Source organism: Melospiza melodia, chromosome 4 (assembly GCF_035770615.1).
Source record: "Melospiza melodia melodia isolate bMelMel2 chromosome 4, bMelMel2.pri, whole genome shotgun sequence".
In the NCBI taxonomy this organism is placed as follows: Eukaryota; Metazoa; Chordata; class Aves; order Passeriformes; family Passerellidae; genus Melospiza; species Melospiza melodia.
The window spans coordinates 90103242-90127637 of record NC_086197.1 but is presented as its reverse complement, the minus strand read 5'-3'; the positions used below and the strand labels follow the sequence as shown (position 1 = coordinate 90127637).

The following is a 24396-nucleotide window of genomic DNA, read 5'->3' as shown; positions in this document are numbered from 1 at the left end:
TCCTTAGTTATGGAGAAGAAATGGCAAACAGCAGTGGTAGTAGGGAAGAAGAAAAGGGACAGATCTGAAACAACTGAAGGCTTCCCCAAAGGAAAACAACACAGAAGAATTTTTTGCTTCACACTTTCAAACCTATACAGGAAGAACAATTCAGGTGTCAAGGTTTTCACCAGCTTCCTCTGACCATTATGAGCATGACTAATACATGAACTGTGACTCCAGATTAGAGGATTAATTTTGTATAAAAATTTAAAGACATCTGGAAATTGAATGTTCAAAGAAAATCCTTTGAAAGTGTGGAGTTAGCAGATTGGAATGATTTTAAAAAGTGAAAATGCAAAGAAAGCCAAAAAAGTTTCCTTACCTGTTCTACCAGCATCCCCTATTAAAACAAAGAATTTTAAAATCCAGTTTATACTCTGAGTTGTTTTCTATATTGTTGTTTCAGCTACTTTGGATAGCTAAATCAGACTATTGGTCATTACCCATTTTAGACTTCCCTACTGTACCCATTACTTTTCACCTGATCTGTACCAATAAATCATGCCTAGAATTGAAAGCTACAAGAGGGGGGAAAAAAGATGGCCACAGTGATACATTTGTATTTGCTCATGTAAACTCCTTTTGGAAAAGAATCAATTATACTTCAGTGTTGGTTTGGTTTTGGTGGGTTGTTTTATTTTGGGTTTTGGTTGTTGTTTTAGGGATTTTTTAAAATGTTATGCTATTATACAATCTTCTAAAAGTCAGCATGGTAAAACCTGGGGTTTGCTGACATAAAAGGATGAAGATATTCACAATATTTAAATAAAACCAAAATTAGGTTGCAATATCATGGTCATTTTGCTCCAACCTAATTTGCTACTGTCAAATAAAAAAATGTCACTTTCCTTCCTGCCCACTTCTCCCAGCTCAAAACAAGGTTGTCTTCTTCTGTATAGTGCTGGTGAGTATTGGCCCCTTTCGGGGGTACAATTTAATTCACTAAACCACAAAAGTGATCCCCTTTTGGCTGAGTTGGTTTGCTGCTACACGTGGGGTCTAAATTGCTTTAATGACTAGTGGTTCAATGACATGAGGCACAGCAAGATTTGAGTCAGGAAGAAATGAGAAGATGCCACTGGGCAGCAGTGACCTGTGTGCTCTGTATGTCTTGGGGAACTGGATCTTCTGCTCTCTTATTGCATGTTACAGGTAGGTGTTTCATAATCAATTACAGCTTCATAAAGAAAATATATCAACAGGCAGATCACCTGAACAAAGGATTGCTTATTCTCCTCCCATTCTCTCCCATTAGCTGTTGCAATTGTTTTATTGCTGTATTTAGAACTTGGAGAGCAGAACATTTTTCACCCTAGTGCAAACATTTAAAAATACTCGCTTTAATATTTAATTAGAATTGATGCCATATGACATCCTTGAATTTTGTCCAGTATAACTTAGAAAAAGCAACCAGGGTTCCTTACAAGAAAGAATAGTCCAGTTTCTGTCCTCTCACAACTCATTAAAATCTCAGCCATAACATACTTGCCTAACACAGCCATGAGCCCTGTTAGTTTGTTGTTCAGAACAAGCAGAAATGTTTTTCTTCTGTGTGGGTTTTGCTCTCTTAGACAGTGTCTTCCCCTGTTATCTAATGATTACACTCTGTTTCCAGCTATTAACCCCTCATGATTGTGTTATGTCAAGCATATTAGCATAGTTGTACATTCCCAAAAAGCCACATGGGACAAAAAAATAGAATAGAATTTACTTTAAAGGCCATTGGAGGGGGAAGAAAACCTGCAGAGCATGACTGCAGTCCAGCTGGTCTATCAGATTACAATCTCAGTATTAACTGCTCTCCAGGGATCCGAGTGACAAATCTCAGTTCTGTCATTGAGGTTCACATTATGTGCCCACATTAGACATGCAGATGGCTTCAGACTAAAACCCAAAACTGAACTCTTGCTCATAATTTTGAGAAGCAGCAAAAGTCAGCTTTGTTGAGAAGAACCTAAAGACGTGTTAGTCTAGAAAGCTAAGACAAATGTCAATAAATTCAAGTAAAATTAATCTTAACTTGATTCCACTTGTTTCTGGTTTTGAACTCTAATACAGCTGAAGATGAAAGACTCAGGACAAACCAGACAAAGTCAAATCCTCTTCCTCTTACATGCCCTTTGTCATCTGTAGTTACTGCAGTCCACACCTTTATAGCCATATTGTATTGCCTGGTATCTACCTCTACTCAATAGTGGTGAATTTGTGACTTATTTCAAGCATGCAGAATTTACTAAATAATTTATGTCTCAGTAAAATTGCAATTTTGACTCCGACTATAGCCTAACCTTTTACACATATTTCCAGGCTTCTCAACTAATCCTTAGTCCACTAGTTGCTCAATCAAGGAATTTGCTTTCCTTACCCTAGGTTTTAAAAAGTTTCCTTCAAAACTACACCTTCAATATGTGAGGACAAGCAGACTTCAGATACATAACTAATGAGCCAAAGCAGTTAATTACTGCTGCAGCACAGTGATCATGCAGTGTGCCTTAGACATCAATGAAATGACCAAACACTGCCACATTCTGATCTCAATGAGACCTGACAAGCATGATGAAAGCAAACAAAAGGAGAGACAGTGGAAAGAGAAGGCTTACAGCAGGGGGATTAGAAAATGCCTTTTAGGGGTTTTTATGCATCTTAATAATTTCCTGTGGAGTATTAATGAATTTGTTTTATGCATTATGATATCACTGCCAGTGTCTGGAATGAAGGGCAGGGGTGGGGTCAGCAGTCTCTGCTGCAACCTCTGACTAGTTGTAACAGAGTCCAGATTAAATATCAACCTTATCAGTGTCACCCTGACACATGAATAGGATCTCCTACCTCTTGCAGTGTGTTGATATCCACACCATCCCCTTGAATAACTCTGAGATATGGTGGCAACAACTTATAGCCTTTTGAATTCTCTGTAATGGGAAACCTCTTCCCCAAGATCTCCAACACCTATTGAAAAGTGGAAAGAAGATAGTTCAAAATTAAAATAAAAATCTGCCATTCCAATAAAGAACAAAATTTCCACACTTGAGTCATGCTTTTTCTAAAAAATTAATTTAAGTACATCAATATACCCACAAAAACATGCTCTAAATCTATCCACACACACACAAAAAGCATGCCAGCCATTGTGGTGCAAGCCCTTAAAGCAGTCACAGACAATATGGTCTTTAAGAAGTTGCACCCAAGAGCTAATCAGAACCATGCTTCCACCCTTTCTCCCTTTGCTTGTTGTGACTTTTTGTTATTAAATGTGTCAGCTGAAGATCCTGCTCTTCTTTTGCCCTCCCTTAAGAGGGTGGATGAGCATTTCAGTTTTTTATGATTTCGTAAGCCACAAATAGTTTAAATGAAACACTTCAGCTAGGAGATTTTCTTATCAGCTCTGATTAAGATCATTCAGAGTTCCTATTTGTGATATGCCACTTACCCCAAAGAAAAAAAAAAAGTGTTGAATCTCTATAGATCTAATTTGATAGAGTACCAATGTAACTAACAACTGCCCCAAACTCTTTACTTGGACAGTGCTGACAGTTACTCAAATTCAGAGGTATCAACAGCTTTTATTATGAAACTGAAACAATCATTATGCTTTCTAAAGAGCAATAAGGCAAGAAACATTTTTCAGTGTGGATTCTGCCACTGACTTAAATGCACATCTTATTAAAGAGAGAAGAGGGCTACACATGTATTTATAGCACAAAATAGTGAATTACATTAAGATGGGATGCCAAGATACCTAAACTTAGCAGTAAGAATTGTTATTGGCCTGGCATTTACTAGCACTGAAGTGGTTTCCCATTGCATTTGTTAAGTGATAAAAGCTTCTCTTTATAAAAGCATTCCAACATCACTACATCAGCAGAACTGGTAACTTGCAAAAAGCTTCAAGAACCACATGCAAGAATGGGATTGATGAAAAACAGGAAATTATTTGGACTGCAAAAGAGTTTCCATATATATACACACTGAGGTGAAGTAAACATTTACATATTTCATAGGTCCCAATCAGCCAGCATCAAATACATGCAATGAATACCAAGTTAGAGCCTTATACATTTGCTAGCCAGTCATTACAAAAACCCAAACAATTGCCCTCCCAATCTTGCACGAAATGGCTTCAAGAAAGGATTACCTTTAGAACAGTGTCAAGGGGATTCCCAGAATCTGGTCTAATAATAAGTGGTGCCTCTGGACTTCGGGCTTCAATTATATGCCTTAGGTCATCACCCCATATTTTTTCACAAGCATTGTAAATGTCATAGCTGTCACTAACCACAGATACAGGCACTGAAGAAAACTGTGTTACTATATGTTCAAAAGCATCTTTTTCATGATCTTTTCCCCAAGCTGTTATGGTACTGCAAAGGTAATTGAAAAACTCACATTAGAATTGCATTTACATGTCATTCTGTATTTCCTACCAGCAACAGTTCAGGGCAATGATAAGCAGTATGATTACATGACAGCAGAAACCATGTGCTTATCAGCTCTGTGTTGCATGGATTATAAATACACCATATACTAAATCAACAGACTTCATTCAGACAGTCAGGGAACTACAGAGGCAAGAACAGAACATCTGCTCTGACAACTTCATGCTACAAAACGAGAAAATGAGAATGAAGCACCTCACCATGTGTTAGAAAAATCTAAAGAAGGAAACAGAATTTATTGTCTTTTTTAACAGCGATATAAAACAAATATTCTCACTTATACAAACAGTCCTCCAGAGGAATCTGAGAACATTACCCTTGGTACAAGGCCACAGGAGAGCACATAAACCAGAGCTGCTGAGAGCAGTAGTAAATTACTGAATGCAGTTGATCTGCAGTAGCTGCTCAGACCAGCTGACATAATTGACTTCAGTAACTTATGTGCAAAGACCTAAAAATGCTCTCATGCACAACATAAGAGTCAGTGGGCATTGAATTTTTACCTTAAAATTCCAGCATTATCTGCTGTGTGGCCAAGTCTCAGATCATGGTAGCAGGGAGACAGACAAACTTTATTTCACAGAGGCTGGTGCAGTCTCAGAAGAGCCCTATGACATGCCAGGGCAAGCACCATGCTCACAACACCACCCTGTACTGGAGGTTGTGGAACAGTAAAACAATTCTGTAAAAATTTGGGCCTCTTGTATGAGACCCTTTTTGTATTAACTTGGAGAGGGTGACTGCAGTCACATTTGGTGGTGCAAACTTTAGGCAGGGCAGTTTAAGCTCTCTGCTCTAATGCCACCACTTTAATATCCTGGGCAAAAGACACTTGATCTTGACTGCATGTCTTTCTTACTTTCCTTACAAAAAATGTTATAGTAGTTTTGCTCTTCAGAAATTTCAGACAAAAACTGTCACATCAATTGGTCAGGCAGGAGTTCTAGAGCAGCACTACAGCAATGGTACAAAAGTTCTATGAAGCAGTGCTGCTTTAAAGGTGCTCACTACCCTACAAGGGCTATTCATGTAAGCCTTTCTTGCAACCCTAAGTGAATAACAACTATTTAAAAGCAATAGTAAATATTTAACTGGGTTTCATGCTCACTGTGAAACACACAACCAACCTTGTTTTATATTCTCATTTCAGTGCGTAGACATGCAACTGAAATTCAAGGATTTGCATTCACTCCCAACCTTGTACAGGACATGGATTTGAAAAAAAGTAAGAGCTCTCTCTCTCAAATGTTTGAGATCAGTTTCCTTACACTTAAAAGCTCATTCACCATTCTTAGTGATACAGCAAGGATTTACCATTACAAGTTACACTGATGGGAAGCTTGAGAGCAACTGCCTCTTCTGGAGGGAGAACACGAACAGTGAGAGTCCAGAACTGCAACTCAGAGTTTGTCAATTCATGACAATTTTATATTTAAAACAAAATTTGAAGTTCATAATTTGAATCCTCAGTATCTATGGACTATAAACATTCAAGCTTATTCTAAAAAGACATTGATAAGAAAGAGTTTAAAACATTTAAAATATATTTATAGTTAAGAGCAACCATGCTACTTATGTCCCCCTAGAACATAGAGAGGCACCAGTACAGAACTGCAGCTTCAACAGCTGGATCAGTCATGGCTAATACTGTATGTATTTTTGGATTCAAAGAGGGGTAAGAAAATAATTACATTTTGTTAAGCTATTCTTAGAAAGGTTTAGACTAGTATCTTACCTGTGTTCAGCAGCTGGAACAGAATATCCTGGAACTGGATCTTTTGTACCATAGTACTTTTTAATTAATGCAATTCCTGCTACAGTGTCTGTTCCTTTGAAGTTCACCAGGTGAGCCGAAGCTCCTATTCCTGCAGTCTGAAGAGGATGCAACTGTGAGTTTCCATGTCAGATACAGAAGGCTCCAGCCACCACCCAGCACTAGTTTGTAACAGCAAGACTGACTCAATTCCCACTTCACCAATATTCCCTTCATTCACTTACACTGGGAAGACAGAGAAAACCTCTCCCAGTCCAGTGCTCACATTGTACCCAAACCCTCCACACTTAGCCCAAACACAGTGCTCTGTGCATTCACAATTTCAGGGCAGAACAGGGTCACAGAGGTTAACAGGCATCTACAATTCCTCATAGCTAGGAACAATCAGACTTTTCAAACTGCTAGACAAGCAGTTTTACCTCTTGTGAAGAAACTCCTCTGTAGCCAAAGTCATGCAGTTTATATTCCAGTCCTTCCAAGCTGCCTGAAGTCTCCAGCAAATATTTGGCCAAAATCTTTTTCTGCTCTCTAGAGTTTGTAGCCACTGTGATTGGGTACCATGACTGCACAAGAATTGTCTAAAACAAAATCCATCATATTAGTTGCATATTTGTTTAGAGCTTGACAATGCCCAGCTGGCATTTATTCAGGCACAAAAAGGTCTATTTATTTTCATTCCCTGTTCAGAAAGTACTGATGCCTCCAACAGTTTGCTTTAGGGCTTAAGTAATTAGCCTTTATAAGGTAGGCAAGGCATTGACCTTCTCAGGAGTTATCACTAGCAAACTACTGACACACAGTTCCCCCATCCTCCTTTTTTATGGATAAAAGTACCTCTGTGAACTTCCTGTACAATTATTATGATCCCTTGCCAGGTGGGGGAAAAAGGTCTATGTAAGATGACTACAGAAAAGAATTAAAATAGAAAATGAAAGTTGCCAGAGATTTCCCGTAAAGCAATACAGGATTAAACCTTTAATTAAAGTGCATTATTATTTACTTAAAAAAAAGGTGTAAAATTTCCAAAACTTACCTCAATCCAATTTGTGAGCCAGTAGCACTCTGGATCTGTGTTTTCTACTGTGAAAAGAACATTTCCTCTGGGAATTACAGAGCCCTCAGGAACAGCCTTTATTTCTATGGGAAGATGGCCATCATATTTCTGTGTAAGGAACAGTAATGTTGTTAGACAACAGGAAAGATTAGGACTTACAGCTCTTTTATTTGACTGCAATGGATAAAAGGCTATGAATGAATAAAAGCTTTCTTCTTAATTTCTTTCAACTCTAAAAATAAACCCACCAGTCCAAATAAATTAAAAAATCTATATTTATGAAAAAAGGACAAAAATACTATAACTTAAAAACCAGTCTCTATCAAAACAAATGATGGTTATCAGTTGCATTCCTTGAGCAAATTGTGCCAGAAAAGCCTAAGCATTCTTTAAAAATATCTCAGTTCTACCCACAGATTGAGAAATACTTACTACTCATTTTCTTCAATGCTTTGACATGTAGTAAGCTAAAAAGAGTTTAGCTACTATTAATATTTTTTTAAAATTCACTAGTTTTGCTTAGTATGAATGCGTGCTTTGTTCATTTATTACAGCAGGATCCATTTAATAACTATTTTAGAGAATATTTTCATCTTAATAACTTAAACTTCTTAAACATGAAGTCTTACACTGAAGTGTCAGTCCTTTGTCAGTCTTTTATCCCCAAAGGACTAAACATTGTGTAAAATGTCTTTTGAAAAAGAGTAACCTGCAAATAGCAACTCCAGAAGACTAATTGTAACTTTCTGAAAGAGCTCTGCAAGCTGTACTGGTAATACTGAAAATGTTTTGGATGGTAATATATTTTGACAGAAAGCTTCCCATGAGATATCCTGTTAAAGGCAACAAAAATTGCATCAATTCAGAGAAATTACAGATTCATAAGTAGCACCAAAACATTCTCCAGTACTTAACAGACACCAGAAATCTCTTCTATCTTACAGTTAAAAAGTTTATTGAAAAATGTGATAACCTGAAGCAAACTGTGTTTATGTACCACACAGGGCCTAGTTGCCAAATTTGAAGATAATAGATTAATGAAAGATAACAAAGCCTTCAAAAAGGTTCAAAATAATTTATTCATGATTCAATAAAGGCAAAAGTATAGTTAAATGAAAAAAAGAATAAAAAGATTTCAAAGCTGCTGTAGCTGTTGATTTTGCCCATGGAAAAAATGATATGATCATGCCATGGCTCTGCATGATTGCCCTTTGCAAAAATTTTGGATAGACTTGACTTGTACAACTCAGGACTTCCATCTCTATCACTCCTCACTGATTCCTGCCAACTTCCACCCTTTACACCTGCCCATTGTTCTCCAGGAAATCCTTTTCTTTCTTCCAGCCCTTCACCCTATCAGTATTTACCCATTCATTTACTCTCAAGTACAAACTGATGGGTGAACATTTCAAATCCATTCTGGCACTTCCCTCCCACAGCCACTGCACCCTCCACTTTCCCCACCTCACCTGAGGCACTGAGCTAGGGAGGAACAGTGGCAGCTGTGTGAACAAACACTGGGATTCAGGGAGCAGGAATTCTGTGCACAAAGGGCACACGCACAGACTCAAAGAGTACCTACACTTCCAGTTTGAGAGCCACCAGCACATGAGATCCAGACAAGAAAATCGTGTTTGGGTTTTTATATCTATAAATACACACCCACACTTTTAATAAGAAAACCTGACAAAGGAATAAACATACACAGAAGGTATGCAAGAATGCTTATTTTGACTAGAACAAAAGTTGAATGGACTTAGTCAAGCCACATTACAACTCAGTGAGGACAGACATTCAGAATTAAAAGTGTATTAATTCTCTTTATCCAAAGAGGGATCAAGCTTACTTTAACACAGATGAAAGCAGTTCACAATGTACAATGTAGCTTAAACACAAATATGGATTGAATTCAAATTTGTAGTTATTTGAACTGGATGCAAGTCCTCTACAAACCTCTCCATAACTCTCTCTTAGAAAACTGTGGGCTTCTTTGCCTTGTTGCCATTTGCAACACTTAGTTGGAAGTCACCCTTCTCTTGCACACCTATGGTCCACCCCAGTGGCAGGATGACATCAGATTTAGTAACAAAGAGATGCCACCATAAAAGTACATACAATTAGGGTATCCAGAGAAATATAAATGCAGAGGACTAAAAAAGGAGCTTTCAAATACCAAAAATATTCACTCACCAAAACCCACAATGAAACTAAGTATTTAATTACTCTGCAGAGATTAGTACAGCTCTGATGAATGCTATTAGTCTGAATCTGCTGCTTTTACAGAGAAGAGATGTCTGCAATTACTTAAGTTAACACTTTTTTAAACAAAAGGGGAAAGGATAATTGTGAAAAGACTAAAGTTGAAAGGTTTTGTGTGTCATAAGTGCTCAAGCCTTGTCTTTTATAATAAAATTCAATATTCATATCCCTGAAAAATTTACAAAACAACTGAACAAAACATGCATTTTCTTGAACTATTTATACACCCAAGAACAAGAAGTTGCAATGCTTTCTGCATTAGAGTAAACACTGTAATGACTAGTTAGAGAAATGTAAATGATGCAGGCAAGCACTGAGTGCTGTATCACACGTGGAGAGCTGCCAACAAGCCCCCACTCACTCACTCACAGGAGCTGCCTGGCAGCAGCCATAAATCCTTATTACCTGCAAAGCCGCATTTGGCATCTGAAAGGATGGAAATTACTTTTCTCTAAGGAATTACAATTATATGATTATTCTTTGACAGCTGCTACTCTCTGTACACTAAACATGAAAAGCTAAATTTATCCAGTCTTCACTATCAAGATTAAAAGGAGAGACTGCCATATTTATTCTACTGTTGATGCAGAAATCCTTCACAATGATCTCCAACTATTTTTGCAATTTTTTTTACCTCTAGAATATAGTTCCATCCCTTTTCATTGAAGACATCATCTTGAAAATGCTCCCTATATACTTCTTTGGCTTCCTTGATTTTCTCTTTGGTCACCACTTTACCTGGAGTTTCAGAAAGAGATTAAAGCTTCGAAACTTGCAATATTTATCAGCTGATAAATAACAAAAAGGTTCAGGCACAGCAAAGTTACTTTGCCTTCAACAAAGATATGAACAAAATGTCAAATGCAGAATGCTTAAATCATAATTTATTATACAGATTAGAAAGCTCAAGAAACCATGAGGGTAAAATACACTTGTGGTTTGCAGATGACTCAGGAAAATTTTGAGATTGTTACTCTTTTATGACGGTCAAAAACCAGTCAAGAGGTTGAACAGCAGCGCTTTTCACAGAGGAATGTGCTGATTGTGCAAGCTGGTACATGCAGCAAGGACACATCCAGCACAAGGGTTAAGCTGTGCCATTCCAGAGGGAATCCCCATGGAGGGACTTTGCAACCAAGCTTTGACTGACCACTTGTGCTTGGAACCAGCAGACTAACAACATTACTTCAATAAACATGCTGCTGGTGTAGGGCCAGTCATCTACCTTAGATAACAACCCTCAGATTGCTAAGGACAAAAGAAACAAAATTATCAACTGTTTTGACTAAAATGAAATTTCAGTCTTTGGTGGAATTGGCAGAGATGTTTATTAGATCAAGACAAAACCACAAGATGTATGACTAAAGTTTTCCTTTACAGCTTGGCAGAAGGCAACATGCACTCAGGTCAGAACAGGTGATATTTGTACATAAGGCAAAAAAAATCTTGAACAGCACCAAGGAATTTTCAGATGTTACTCCTAAAATTATCAGTATAAAAATTACTTTCATATGTAGCTACCATACTCAATGATCTAAGCTGAGGGCCATTCAAAATTTAAGGAAAATTAAAATTTAAGGAAATTTGAAACCATTATTGGTTTGCACAGTAAACAAACCAGCAAATACAAAACCGAAGTTAATGCTCAAAATGCAAAATGTATTTTCCATCAAATCTTCTCTCTGCTTGTGACTATGCACAGCTTTGGTCTCTCCATTCATTCCAATTTTGCCCACTGAAGTTGCAAAATGAACACCTTCTCATTTTTAATACACCATTGGCATAAATAAAGGCAGTAGAGAGGTGTCTGGATTAACAAATTAGTACCAATTTATGAGGGTGGATAACTTTTTTCACAATCACATAAATAAGGTATTATGCATGTCACTACTTATGGTGTATCAGGATAACCTGGAATTGTTTCAACTGTAAGGCTACAAGCTTGAGAAAAAGTTAGACATTTAATTAGAGAAAAGGTTTTCCTGGAATTTAAGACAGTTACCTTTTAAATATTTATTCAGAATGTACTGCAAGCCATAAAAAACTGTTTCTTCATATTTCAGTTTCTTAAATTTGGAATTTTCAGTCTTCTTTTCACGACATTCAAAGTAGGAATATACCTTGCTTGTGTTAGGTGGATATTGCTTGTAGTGTGTAACCTACATCAAGAAAAAATTCAGTAAGAACTCAAAACATCACTACAAAGCACAAGAGAAATCATATTTGTACATTAAAGCTTAAAAGTAACTCCCAGCTCTTCTGAGCTGTGATTATTTATCCATTCACATTCTACACGAGTATTTGCAGAATTCCCAGGTTTTTAAACACTCTCAATTTTCAGTTCCAAGGACTGTCTTCCCTCTGTTATCCCTTGCTTCTTTACCAAGTCTCCTTTTCCTGAGGCGAACCTCCCCCTCCCCTGGTGGCTTGGCTTTGACTGACTGGGAAAGGCACTGGCTGGGATTTTAGGAGCAGCACTGAGCACCAGTCAGTTTTTCATCCACCACACTTTGGCCAAGCCTCATAGCTACAGGAAGCACAAAATTCCACGCCACGACCAAACACCTGCTTGAATCTGACTTCAGTTTTGCAGGCCACCATCCCAGAGCTCAGATAAACCCACCCAGAACGAAGAAGGCAGTGGCAATGGCCTTTAGCCAAGTGTCCCATTCCCCATGAGCAGAGTGGGTCTCTCAAACTCTGGTCACACCAAAGCCAGTTCACAAACCTGTTACTGTCAGTAAAGCTGCTAAAATCTACCTGAGGTTTGTGCCTCCCTACAAAGCCAAATGGGCTTTTTTTCAAAATTTGAAAAAGTTCACATAAAGGAAGCATGAGAAGTTGCTGCCTGTGTGTATTGCGTAGAAACTGGCCATAAAACACACAATGTTATGCTGAATTCAATTATTACAGCTTTTCAGAGCTCCTGATAATAAATTTAGCCAGAAATTTACTTTGATTAATAACGGCATTTGAAACAAGTACGCTCTAAACACCTAAAACCTTAAGCCTGCAAAATTTCATCTCCTAATGTGTAAGAAGCAAAGTCCATGCAAAATCCTTAATTCCATACTGAACAAAAAGAATACACAATGACAGAAACTTGGCACTATCAATGTTTAAATTACAGAACACACAAATCAAGGTAAAGTACCCCCAAAAGCTGAAGGTATCAAGAGTTTTCTTAAATTATGATGGGAAGTCTAAACAAGTCTACACATTCCATAAGGAAAAACTGTTCCTACAACTGAGAAAGCAGCACTGTACATCAGAACAAAATTCAAATGGTTGGAAAATCCTGTGTGAATTTTTTTCAAACTCCCATATTTACAGGTTAGAGTATCAATTCTTTATGTTTCTTACTGTTACTTACTCAAAATAAATTTTAAAACTTCTGTTTCTAATACCACAAGGAATTGGAAAAGGGATAGTTTCACTGTTTCTTCCTTCTTGTCCTGATTTTTTAAACGTATCCCCAACATTCTCAAAGAAAAATATTTGAAGGATGCTTTACCTGTATTCCTCAAACTGTATGTTAAAGGATTTTAAAATTACAGTTTCACTTCTCCTCTCAAATGTCATTTAAATTGAGTATTTGACTCAGATTAGACAATGAACTACTCAACTGAATTTCTGGTTCTTCTATACCAGCACAAGGCTGTTATGGCTGTGTTTCCAATGCTGCAAGGAAACATTCAAGGAAGGTCAATTTAAAGATCATTCCATTGTCTTTGCTTGTATGAGGTGTACAAGGCCAATCAAATAAAACCCAAGCTTGTCATTGCATGTTTTCTGCCCTGCGTTCAAACAAAGCATGGCACCACAGGCATTTGATGGAGCACAAACCTCTTCTGTTACAATTCCACAGCCACTCAAAAGCAGAATGCCTAAGAGTAGCAATGTTAGATCCAAAGACAAAACCTGGCTTTTAGATTTAGTTCTAGCTATTAATAAATGTCTCGCTTCACAAATTATAACATGCCCATTCTAGTTCTGTGCAGAAGTTCCAAGAAGTACATCACACTGCCAGCTCAAAGAAAACTCTCTGCATGATATCATCACATTTAAAAGAAAACAAAATCCCTGCACAAAACAAAACACACACACACCATCCTCTCTTCTTTACTATGGAGTAGACAAAAATAGGCTCAATTTGACTCCATGTCTTTCTATTGAGTGGGTATATGAACACACATACATATTGTGTATTAAATTGTATTAAATGCACTCTGAGAAAAAGATCCTGTAACAAATCCTTAGAATGGTCATGCACTATAAGGACACAGAGAGTGGGAACTCCTCCCCTCCCACTGGTGCCACCAAGATAAGCTACAGCAACCTCATGAAAAATTCTGCTCAGTTTTACAACTGGTACTGGACTTTTGAGTTTGTGATTTCAGAGCAAAGGCTCAACACAGCAGCTGCAAGTCCCAGGACCAGCTGCAAGTACAGCACATGTCCCAGGACCAATCCTCCACAGGAATATCTCAGTTCCCTGTGGCAAGCTCGAGAGCAAAGCAAAGCAATGCTGCTGTACTCATCACAACAGTTCAAACAATGGAAACTATACCTGCATGAGATGGGATACTCAGGTTTCCTTAAAAAGTTTATACAACTTACCAACTACGGGCAAGTTACTGAAGCCAACACCTACATTGTAATGAAAATCTGTGTAATCTTCCACTCGCATCTTTAAAATATATTAGACTTTGACAGTTCAAAGGCATCTCCTCCTGCTATATGTTTCTCTCTATCAAAATGGTTACAGGCCCAAATTAACTTAGGGTGCACAGTGCACCCACTGAGCTGGTGCCACCTTTTCTTATTGCATTAAAGTACATTCTTTTAGGGACTTATTCTAGCTCTGCTTTAAAGCATGATCACAAAACACTGTGCTCTGGCTGCAAAGCAGAACTTGAGAGCTGCAATCAGGATGAAATGCCAACAGATTTATCCTCTATATTGCATACCTGGGGACACAGCTCCTCCTGACTACCTTGCTGACAGCTTCAACCTAAGAAAAACGCCACTCAAGTTTCTCAAACATTGCATCACAGGTTTAGCTATCTTTTCTGACATAAGATTAGATCCTAAGCTGAAAATACATACTAGCTAGTGTCCAGAAGATAGTTATTCCTAGGGATTAAAACATATATGAAAGTTTAGTGTTCGACAGAAATATAATTTTATTAAGTTGCTGTAAGTACTTGAAGGAGATAAGGAACTAATTTTGCAAGTCACATGTGTAGTATTCAATTATATTCTTCACACATTAAAATCTATTTAAACAGTGAAAATACACATCCCTGGCAATTAAAATATTTACATCTGAGCAAACCTTACAGCTGTAATTTTAAAGATACTTCTTTTGACATTCCACAAAGTTGTTAGTTTTACCCACAAATCTGAGACACCCTTTTAAATATTACTCAATATTTAAAGGCACAATCACAATCTTAAAAGTACCACACTTCCCAACCACTGGCTACTTGAAGGGAGCTTATAAAAAAGATGTAGACACACTTTTTAGCAAGGCCTGCAGCAACAGGACAAGGAGTGGTTTTAAACTAAAGGAGGGTAGATTCAGACTAGATACAGTAATTGTTTTGTGATGAAGTCAGTGAAACACTGGAGCAGGTTGCCCAGAGAGCTGACAGATGACCCATCCCTGGAAACTCTCAGGGTCAGGCTGGATGAGGCTTTGAGCAAACTGGTCTAGTTGGAGATGTCCCTGCTCACTGCAAAGGGGCTGGACTAGATGCCTTTGAAGGTCCCTTTCAACCCAAAGCATTCTTTGATTCTGTTACTTAGGTGTGTAAGAAGTTGAGCACAAGACCTACAACCCCTGCTGAGTTATCTGGCCATCTTTTTGCTCCCAAGCCCTCAGACAGGGCACCATACTGATCAGGAATATCTGCCCACAAGATGTCACAGCAGCTGACTGTATTAGCTGTCATTTCTGGGCTTCTACGTGGGGGAATAATGCCCATCTGCCACAGTGGTGGTCAGGAGGCTTGGCATGCAGTGAAATGCCTGGTGGTGCAAAAAAAAGTGTGGAAAAAAGGTCAAGGTCCAGGAGTGGGAACAGTTCACAGAAGACACAAAGAATGCAATTGAAAACAAAACAAATCAACAAGAAAAAACCTGACACAACACTAAAAGGCCCTTGGACAATGAAAACTATGCTTCAAAAAATGCCTGATCTTTGTTGTCTGATGAAGACTTGCATCGTTCTGTATCCTAAAGGGCAGTAGAAAGAACAACCAGAGGCAATGTACAATATTTGATATTAAACTTTATGTGACTTGAGAGATTAAGGCAGTATTGATAACTCTATGTTTTCAGTTAGGGGATGACAGAAGCAGGACTTGTACAGATAAGTAGCAGTGACTATAAAGTCAGTAGGAAATCCCTTCTCTTCAGGAAGAAAAAACCCCCCAACCAACAAACAGAAAAGCAAACAAAAGCCTCTACTGGGATTAAGAGACCCTTACAAGAAAACAACTCTTCGAAGTATCTTCAAAGGCCTTTTGATGTTTAGTTCAAAGGCTGTGGTTTGGGTTTTGTCTATAAAACATATGACAAACAGCTTTGGCACTACAACCTACAAGATTATGTACTATGACTGAAATGGAGCACTTTTATTCCAGTTGTGATAACTCCATGTTTAATTTAATGCAAATAAAGGTATATTCTGCACAAAGAATACTTTCAACAAGGATTACATCTATTTAATTAAATCAAATTTTTTTGAGGAAAAAAACATGAACCACAAATAGCATTTAGATCATAAAAAAACTACCCCAAACATTAAGAGTTAAATTTTAAGAAAAAGGAATTAATGGGTATTCAACATAAAATAGGGATGACTGAAGTAAATGCTGCATTTTTCTAAACTATATAAGAAGATACTTGACATAAAAACATAAATATTCGTGCAATCTATAAACTTTGTTGTACAGGATATTGTGACAAATTTACTTTAAAAGGTTATTTAGGCCTATGTAATTCAACTACTTGAAAACGTGGGAAAAACAAATAGGACATGAGAAGTCAGGTGTGGCCAAAATCTCCACTGGTGGTAATTCCTGATGCTCCCCTAGGTCAGATGCCAACATGAACCATCAGAGAGATGCTTCCAAGCCCTGTCTACAGTGGAGAAAGCAAACCCCCAAACATTTACCCAGCAGGACCTTGCCTGTACTGTAACTCTCACGTGACAAGATGATACCAGTTCAAGTGAGACAGTATTTGAACTTTCTGGAGCTGTTTTGGAAAATCCTTAGTGCTAAATGAGTACAGAACAACCTGGCCACTGCGCCCATGGTGCCACACAGCCTCAACAATGAAGACTCAGAGGGACAGGTGGCAGATAAAGCAGAAGGAGCATGGCCTGGACTCGGGGCCCCTTGGCAAAGCACAGGCTGGGCACTGCACTGCAAGTGACATTTGGGGGGTCCTCACCCCCAGCGTGCCTTACCCAACTTGAGTGCAGTGGTACTGCTGGTATTTACACCAGGGAGACTTCTGCAAAGACCCCAAGACCTCCTATTTACAAACATTATGGAAAGAGGCCATGGATGCAATACTGCTTTACCTAAACCCTTAGGAAATTTAGCCAACAGAGCAGCTAAAAGCAAAGTTTGCCAACAATCTACATGGAAAACAGCATTATTTGCAACATAAGGAGATGAAACAGGACTTAGGAGCAAAGGGACTGCTCTATCAGATATACCTCACTGAGATGAGACAATTAACAGCAGTGATAAGGCATTGTGACCCTCTTCAGGAAAAAACCCAACACAACTGTGACTAACAGTTATATTCAACAGGGATGCTTTGGCAGCATTCAAGCAATCATAGAAGGAATCCAAACCACAACAGTGGAAATGAAAACCAGACCAAAAGCCAGTATGGTTAAATGATAAATTTATTTGAAAAAGAGAGGAAATGCCAGGAGAATCAATCTTTATTAATTCAAGAGAAAGGGCATCCAACAGCAGCAGGTAAAGTGCAAGACATTCTTAAGTGAGTTAAAAAAAAAAATCTAAGAGTCAAGTAGAATCTCACTAGTTTGATTACATGTGCTTCAGATTACCAGAAGGGAAAGAAAAAGCCTTAGAGAGACTCCAAGCCCCTGATTAGAATGCACAGGATTGAGACAATGTTCAAGAACCAAACTGAGGACATTGGGAGATATCAGCTCTTAAGAGATGAGAGAGATAAGCTAACGGAGGTTATGACTGAATGATGACCTTGTACCACTTCTAACGTCTCCATATTTGAGCTCATCCATCATTTCTTATGTGTGTATTGAAAAATAAGAGGACCAGAGGCGAGGAAAAAGAAGTTAAGAGACCAGTCAGTACTATGAAAAATAAGGAAAGCACAGGCAAGCAACTGAATTCCTATGGAAGCTGCACATTACAGCAGAGATGCTGTACATGACCAGGTCCACATTCATTTAAAGCACAAGGTCAATTGTAAGCACTAGAACTGAATGTGTTCTAAATTTCTCAGACAAAACACAGAGCTTAAAAACAGCCACATTTTGCAGTTGATTGCTTTACCACTAAAGACTTTCATGGTTTTTGCTGTGGTTTAACCCCAACTGGCAACCAAGCCCCAAGTGCCACTCATTCACTCCTCCTAGTGAGACAGGGGAGAGAATCCAAAGGGTAGAAGTGGAAAACTCATGGGTTGCGATAAAGACAGTTTAACAGGGAAAGCAAAACTTCTCTGCATGTAGGCAAAGCAGAACTGGGAATTCACTCATCACTTCCCACGGGCAGGCAGGTGTTCAGGCATTCCCAGAAAAGCAGGGCTCCAGCCTGTGTAGCATTTACTGGGTAAGACAAATGCCACTAGTCCAAACGTTCCCCCCTTTACTCCTTCTTCCCCCAGCTTTATTCACTAAGCATGATGTCATGTGGTGTGGAATATCCCTTGGGTCAGCTGGGGTCAGCTGTCCTGGTGTCCCCTCCCAGCTCCCTCCTTGCTGGTGGGATGGTGTGTGGGGCAGAAAAGGCCTTCACTCTCTGCAGGCACTACTCAGCAAAACCAAAAATATCCCTGAATTATCAGAATTGTTTTCAGCCCAAATCCAAACCACAGCCTCATACCAGCTACTAGGAAGAAAATGAACTCTACCTCAGTCAAGCCAGCAGTTTTATATCCAAGACTATCACAAAAGAGATGACAAAATGCCTCATGTTTACTGTCTACACATCTGTCACTAGTCTGCTGTACTACTGCACACGCTGTGGTAAGTCTCCCGCTCCTTAATGAAAAAGGAAAAACATTTACTTTTCAACAATGAAAGCTGCAGAGGTTCTAGAAGGGCTGCTTCCCACTAATTTAAAAATTATCTGAATACTGTACAGTTGCAGTGCTCCTTTTAAGCAATGGTGTCTTGGGGTTTGTAACAGGACCATGTGACTGCAAATGAAAACTTGGAAAATAACGAAGCTAGACAGTGTGAAGATTGTGTCTTACAAGGAGTGCTGAGCCAGACGCTTCCGATGCTTTGCACTGACAGAATTACAGGAGATAACACTCACACTCCCACCACAAGATTTTAATTAAGAAAAAAATATATATATGGGCTGTTGCACAGAGTATTTTGCAGTCATTACGTACTAGTCAAATCCAGTAGGCTAAAGAGTACTCATGTTTCTTCCTCACATACCTCTAGTCTTCTAAATAAAGAATACACAGGCTGTCAGAGCCTAGAATAAACACACACTCACGTGAAGGGCTTCAGAACTCAGTGCTCTCCTACATCCACACAGAGTAAAAAGTCATCTGAAGTGACAAATACTTAAAATTCAACATGTAAGGCATACAAAATTAAAACATATATTTTGGGTTTCCTTGAAGCATCCAGAAAGAAATTAATTCTGAAACAGATCTCATTTACAGTCCAGATAGCAAGTCAGCTCCTCCTAAGAGGTAATTGCATGGCAGCTTATTATAACTATCAGCTTAATTATGAAACATGCCAAGCAACAGTACCAGATCTAATTGGAAAAAGCAAAATGAGCTATTATTACTGCAGCAAACAAGGGTCAGTCAACAGCAGCTCATGGCCCATCCAACCCAGGCCTGGCCTGTGCCAGTCACAGCTGTCCTCCCACTGAACAGCACAGCTCTGCCAAGCTGATCCTCTCAACACAGTTTCAGACTACCTATAGTCTGCAGTATTTCTTACCTGTGCAGAAATAAACAAATATAGGCTAAACAGAGCACTGGGAATCAGAGAGAAAGAAAATGCAGAGGAGGTGTGTCAGCAATGTCAGACAAATGAGGCACTGAGGGCAAGGACCCTTCAACTGGGGAAGGGCAGAGAGTGAACAGAACCCCACTGTCTCAGAGGGACAAGACTGCTATAGAATATTGTATAATGGATGTACAGCTAGCTGTATAGATGGAGCTGTATAAATTGTACCTTGCTGCACACACAAGACTAAGACATCAGGCGATTTTCAAGGAGCCAGCTGATATCCCCTCACTTGCAGTTTTCTATCAACAAGGATTTTAACTTTAAATACTTCCTCTTCTCAGTAATACCAAATCACCAGTAGAAAACTTCACTAATAGAAATGCCATTGGTCTAGTGCACATGAAGATATTGAGGTTCCCCAGATAACACTGCACTGATGAATCTCTTGAGAGTCTCATGATCAGAAGAATTAAAAGGACTGCTGTTGCTTATCAGCATGTTGCACACACACTATACCAAATGCCCATGCCCAGACTCTGAGGGGATGGCATATAATTCCCAGCATACAGGAGGAATTATACTTTTGGGGCATTTGTAAAAGCTTAAGAACACAGAATAAAGTACACAGGAAGAAGAATCTAAGTGATGTAAAAACATTTATCTTGTTATTTGGTTTAGAGATAAACTGTATAATTTGAAGCCCAGCCTCAAAATCCTGGAGCACTTGTACAATTGAGTAAGCTCCAGTCTATAAGAGAAGGTCAGTTCTGGAACCAGTGCATATTCACCTACTGGAACTACTCCTGTCTAGGAATATTCACTTTACTAGCAATCAGCATGATACTCAGCATTTTTCAAAAACACTTGAAGATTTTGAAACTGAGTATTTAATAATCTCCATTGTTTAAGAGGAAATGTCCTACGATGCACAGGCAGACACGAAAATAGTGTAGGAGGAGGGGAGGCTGGATAGGCTCTCTACATACAAAGCTCTGCCTACTGAATTACTTTGTTTCTAAAACTGTATAGGTACTAAACCAGCAATGAGTTGTTTTTTCATCCCAAATTGCAGCAACACAGAACTGGGACACTGGAGCTAGTACTCAAACTAACAAGTTGTGACAGACACGACCCTGAGATGCCACAATTTTTTTATTGATGGACAACTGCCTAAGCTGGGGTTGTACCACTCACTATGGTCTGCATACCTTATGGTGTTTATGGTATTTAAACCTGTATGGCTTAAATACCATACAGGTGTTTATTTCTACGTGATTTTTGTCACCAATATTAGCTTGTATGGACTGGCATCTACTGCAATTAGATCACCATGTAAACTTATGAGCTGATCCATGTTTTTTTCTCAGTGTAAATGTTATGTACAGACAGTTCTGCATACACAAACAGATGCTACAGATGTGGATACCGCAGAATTGTCTAACCAAATTAAAAATAAAGAAAAAATTTCCCAATCAACTCTCACTGTTGTTTTAATTGCTAATAGGGGTGTTTGGTAACTCCTGTAAAAAGCTTGACATTGCAAACTACGAGATATTTTAGTGCAGTTTTACTGCAAGTGCTCTCACTAAGTGAGTTTCATTGATTGGGAAATGCCAGTATCATCCAGGGAGCAGATAAGTGATGTTTGCTCATATTACCTAACAAGATAAAAGCAGCTACTTGTTTAAGCATTGTTCAGAGACACTGCATTTCCTAAGATTTGGAAAAAAGCATATGGAAAGAGAGACAATTTGTATAGCCCTAACAAAGCAACTGAGGGGGGCAACTGTTCTAAATATAATACAAAATGCCCCTAAGCTGCCACAGAAAACCTCATCCAAATTTGGTTTTTAACTGGGAAAAAAACCCAAAAAACACCTCAGGCCTTTATTTGACCTCTTTAAGACTTCTACCACTCCTGGAATGTTACCAAGTCATACTATGAAACAGCAAACAAAACAGAAGCAAACTGGTTTTATGTCACTCCAGTGTGCTGAACTGGAAGAGACCAGCGTGCCACCAATCCTTGAGCACACCCAGAGAATTTAGAAAAAGTAGTGTGCAAATTACATTTGAAGTAGACACTGTTTTAACCCAGGCCTGCAGTATTTAATGGGATTAGTCTCAGACATGGAAAAAAAGTGCATCTTCCATATTTGAATAAGTTAGACAACAAACACTTAAACCTGGTTCATAAAGAGCACTGTAGTCAGACTGCACCCGGAATGGAGGCAGCTTTGCAAGCCCTCAATTGCAGCATCAGGATGCCCTGATTGAGCTGCTCCAACATTTATCAGCATCTCCCAAAACTCCTTCCCACAAACACCAACAATAGCTGTTAACTTTCTTTATGTCTTGATGCAACTTATAGTAATGACAATAATAATGAAAATAATAGTAATGGCAATAATAATATCACAAGTCAGCAACTACTGAGGTTTGTACTTTAGTAGTTACTCAGTAACAAGACCTGGTCACAACATAGCTTGTTGTGATCTTGTTGTTTGCTTTCTCAATTTCTCCATCCAGAAGTACCCTCATCCCTGAAAACTCATCCCAGCATCACAACGCTCAAAGAGCTAAAACACAATAAATGCTTTACAACGACAACCAGGACTGTTACTGTAGTTTTGTTTACAAGAACCTCGTGGACACTGCAACGCAGCTGCTGAAGGAAATAAGCGATCCCTGCAGCCTCGGAGAGGCCGGGCACACGTGTCCAGCCCGGCGGGGCAGTCACACGGGGGCTGTGCCCAGAGCCTGGATGCTGAGCGCTTCTATGAGCGCGGCACAGGGGCAGCTCCGGCCCGGGCACGCTGGCTGCGAGGCACGGCCGGGGCACGGAGCGCCGGCCCGGGCACACTGGCTGAGAGGCACGGCCGGGGCACGGAGCTCCGGCCCGGGCAGGGAGCGCCGGCCCGGGCACACCGGCTGCGAGGCACGGCAGGCGCTGCCGGGGCACAGAGCACCGGCGCGGGGCGCGGACAGGGCGCCTGCACTTTGTCACCGCTGTCAGCCCCGCTATTTCCAAGAAACGAAGGGAGGGCCGTGCGTGCGCCTCTCCGCTCTAACCTCCACCTTGCCGAGCCAATGTGACACCGCAGTGCCCGGAGCTAAGCACAGGGCTAGCGAACACGGATTTTGCGCCAGCCGGTTCCCGGGGCGCGCTGCATCGCCGCCAGGCGCACGGCCGCGGGCAGGAGCGGAGCACAGCGGGAGGGACGCGGCGCGGCAGAGGGAAGGAGCGGCTGCCCCGCGGCAGCGCCGTGCGTGCCCTCCGCGACCCCGGCCGGGGCGGGGGGCGGGCAGCCCGGGGGGCCGGACGATGCTCGGGGCCGGGCGGCCCCCGCCTCCCGCGTGCCCGCCATGGCCGCCCCCCGCGCCCAGAGGCGGCGGGATGGCGGCGCCCACCCCGCCCGCTTTCACTTTCTTTTCTGGCCCCGCCGCCGCCCCCCGGCTGCGCGGCCCCCGGCACCCCGCGGGCAGCGGCTCGGGGCTGCCGGGGGCGAGAGGGGCAGCCCCGGCCAGGCCTGCGCCGTCTCCCCCGCACCGCCCGGGTGAGGCCGGGCACCCTCACTGGCGTCCCGGGAGATCTCCCAGCCCCGGCCACGCGGGCAGGGGCCGGTGGCGGCGGGACCGGCCTGGCTCGGCGCCCCGCGGACGGCGCGCACCGGCGGGTCCGGTGTCCGCAGAGGTGACCCCCTCTCTCCCGCGCGGCTGTCCGTGCCCACCTTGTAGGAGTCGGTGGCGAGGAGGATGTTGAACTCGGCTCCCGCCGCAGCGCACTCCATGTCGCCGAGCCCCGGGAGGCGCCGCCGCCCGCACGGACAGAACCGGGCTCCGCCGCCACCGCTGGCGTTTTGAGCGGGGGGAGCACGGAGAGAGGGGGCGGGGCGGAAACAGGGGATCGCGGCCTGGGCGGGCGCGAGCGGGGACGCTGATTGGTTGGACCGCTCGGCCACCGAGGGCGGTTCCCTGACGTTACGGCGAGGGGGGCGGGGCCGAGGCGCCGCGGGGGCTCCGATTGGTCCCGCCGCCGGCCGGTGCAGGGGGAGGGGCGGGCGGGGAGCGTCCCGCGCCGCACGTTCTCTTTCATTGGGTTTGGGCGGGGCCGGCCCGGTGACGTCACCGCGCGGCCGGCGGGCGCCCTCTGGCTGTAGCAAGCGGCGCGCGCTCGGCTGAACGGGCGGCGGGGCTGAGGCGGGCGGGGGCGGCGCGCATGCGCGGTGGGGTCCCGGTTTCGGTTCTCGGCCGCCGCCGTTCCGGGAAAGGGGAGGCGACACCGGCACCGGCACCAACCGGGCCCGGGGGACTCCCGCCCGCACCGGCACCTGCACCCGGCCGGGCCGGGCCGAGCTCCTGGGCAGCCGCTGCGCCCTGCGGTTCCTTTTACCAGCGGCTGGGGCTGATGCCCGTGTGGGGAGGGAGCTGCCCGCCTTCCCGAGCAGCCCGATCTCCATCCACCCCCGCTGCCCACGCTCGGCACCGGCTGCCGCGGTGGAAGAACGTGACACTTTTTGACAGAAATACTTCCGAGCATTCTTTACAGTTGCTGTCGATCGGGGATTACGTATAAAATTACACCTGCTTTCCAAACAACTTACCTTGT

At 41.6% G+C, this 24396-nt stretch overlaps 1 protein-coding gene across 3 annotated transcripts in view; it reads right to left on the bottom strand.

Moving 5' to 3' along the window:
* NAMPT (nicotinamide phosphoribosyltransferase) overlaps positions 1 to 23657 on the bottom strand; it is a 36666-nt gene extending 13009 nt beyond the window's left edge. For 2 of the 3 annotated variants that reach the window (XM_063155513.1, XM_063155511.1), the window contains exons 1-9: positions 23519 to 23657; positions 11568 to 11724; positions 10200 to 10303; positions 7286 to 7414; positions 6672 to 6830; positions 6214 to 6350; positions 4178 to 4403; positions 2872 to 2991; positions 365 to 382 (exon numbers count right to left, since the gene is read on the bottom strand). In XM_063155513.1, coding sequence (XP_063011583.1) covers positions 365 to 382; positions 2872 to 2991; positions 4178 to 4403; positions 6214 to 6350; positions 6672 to 6830; positions 7286 to 7414; positions 10200 to 10303; positions 11568 to 11724; positions 23519 to 23578 — 1110 coding nt within the window. In that variant the 5' untranslated portion in view covers positions 23579 to 23657. The remainder of the gene's footprint in view (positions 1 to 364; positions 383 to 2871; positions 2992 to 4177; positions 4404 to 6213; positions 6351 to 6671; positions 6831 to 7285; positions 7415 to 10199; positions 10304 to 11567; positions 11725 to 23518) is intronic. The other variant, XM_063155512.1, reaches the window with a different exon arrangement.
* Between the last annotated feature and the right edge of the window lie 739 nt (positions 23658 to 24396).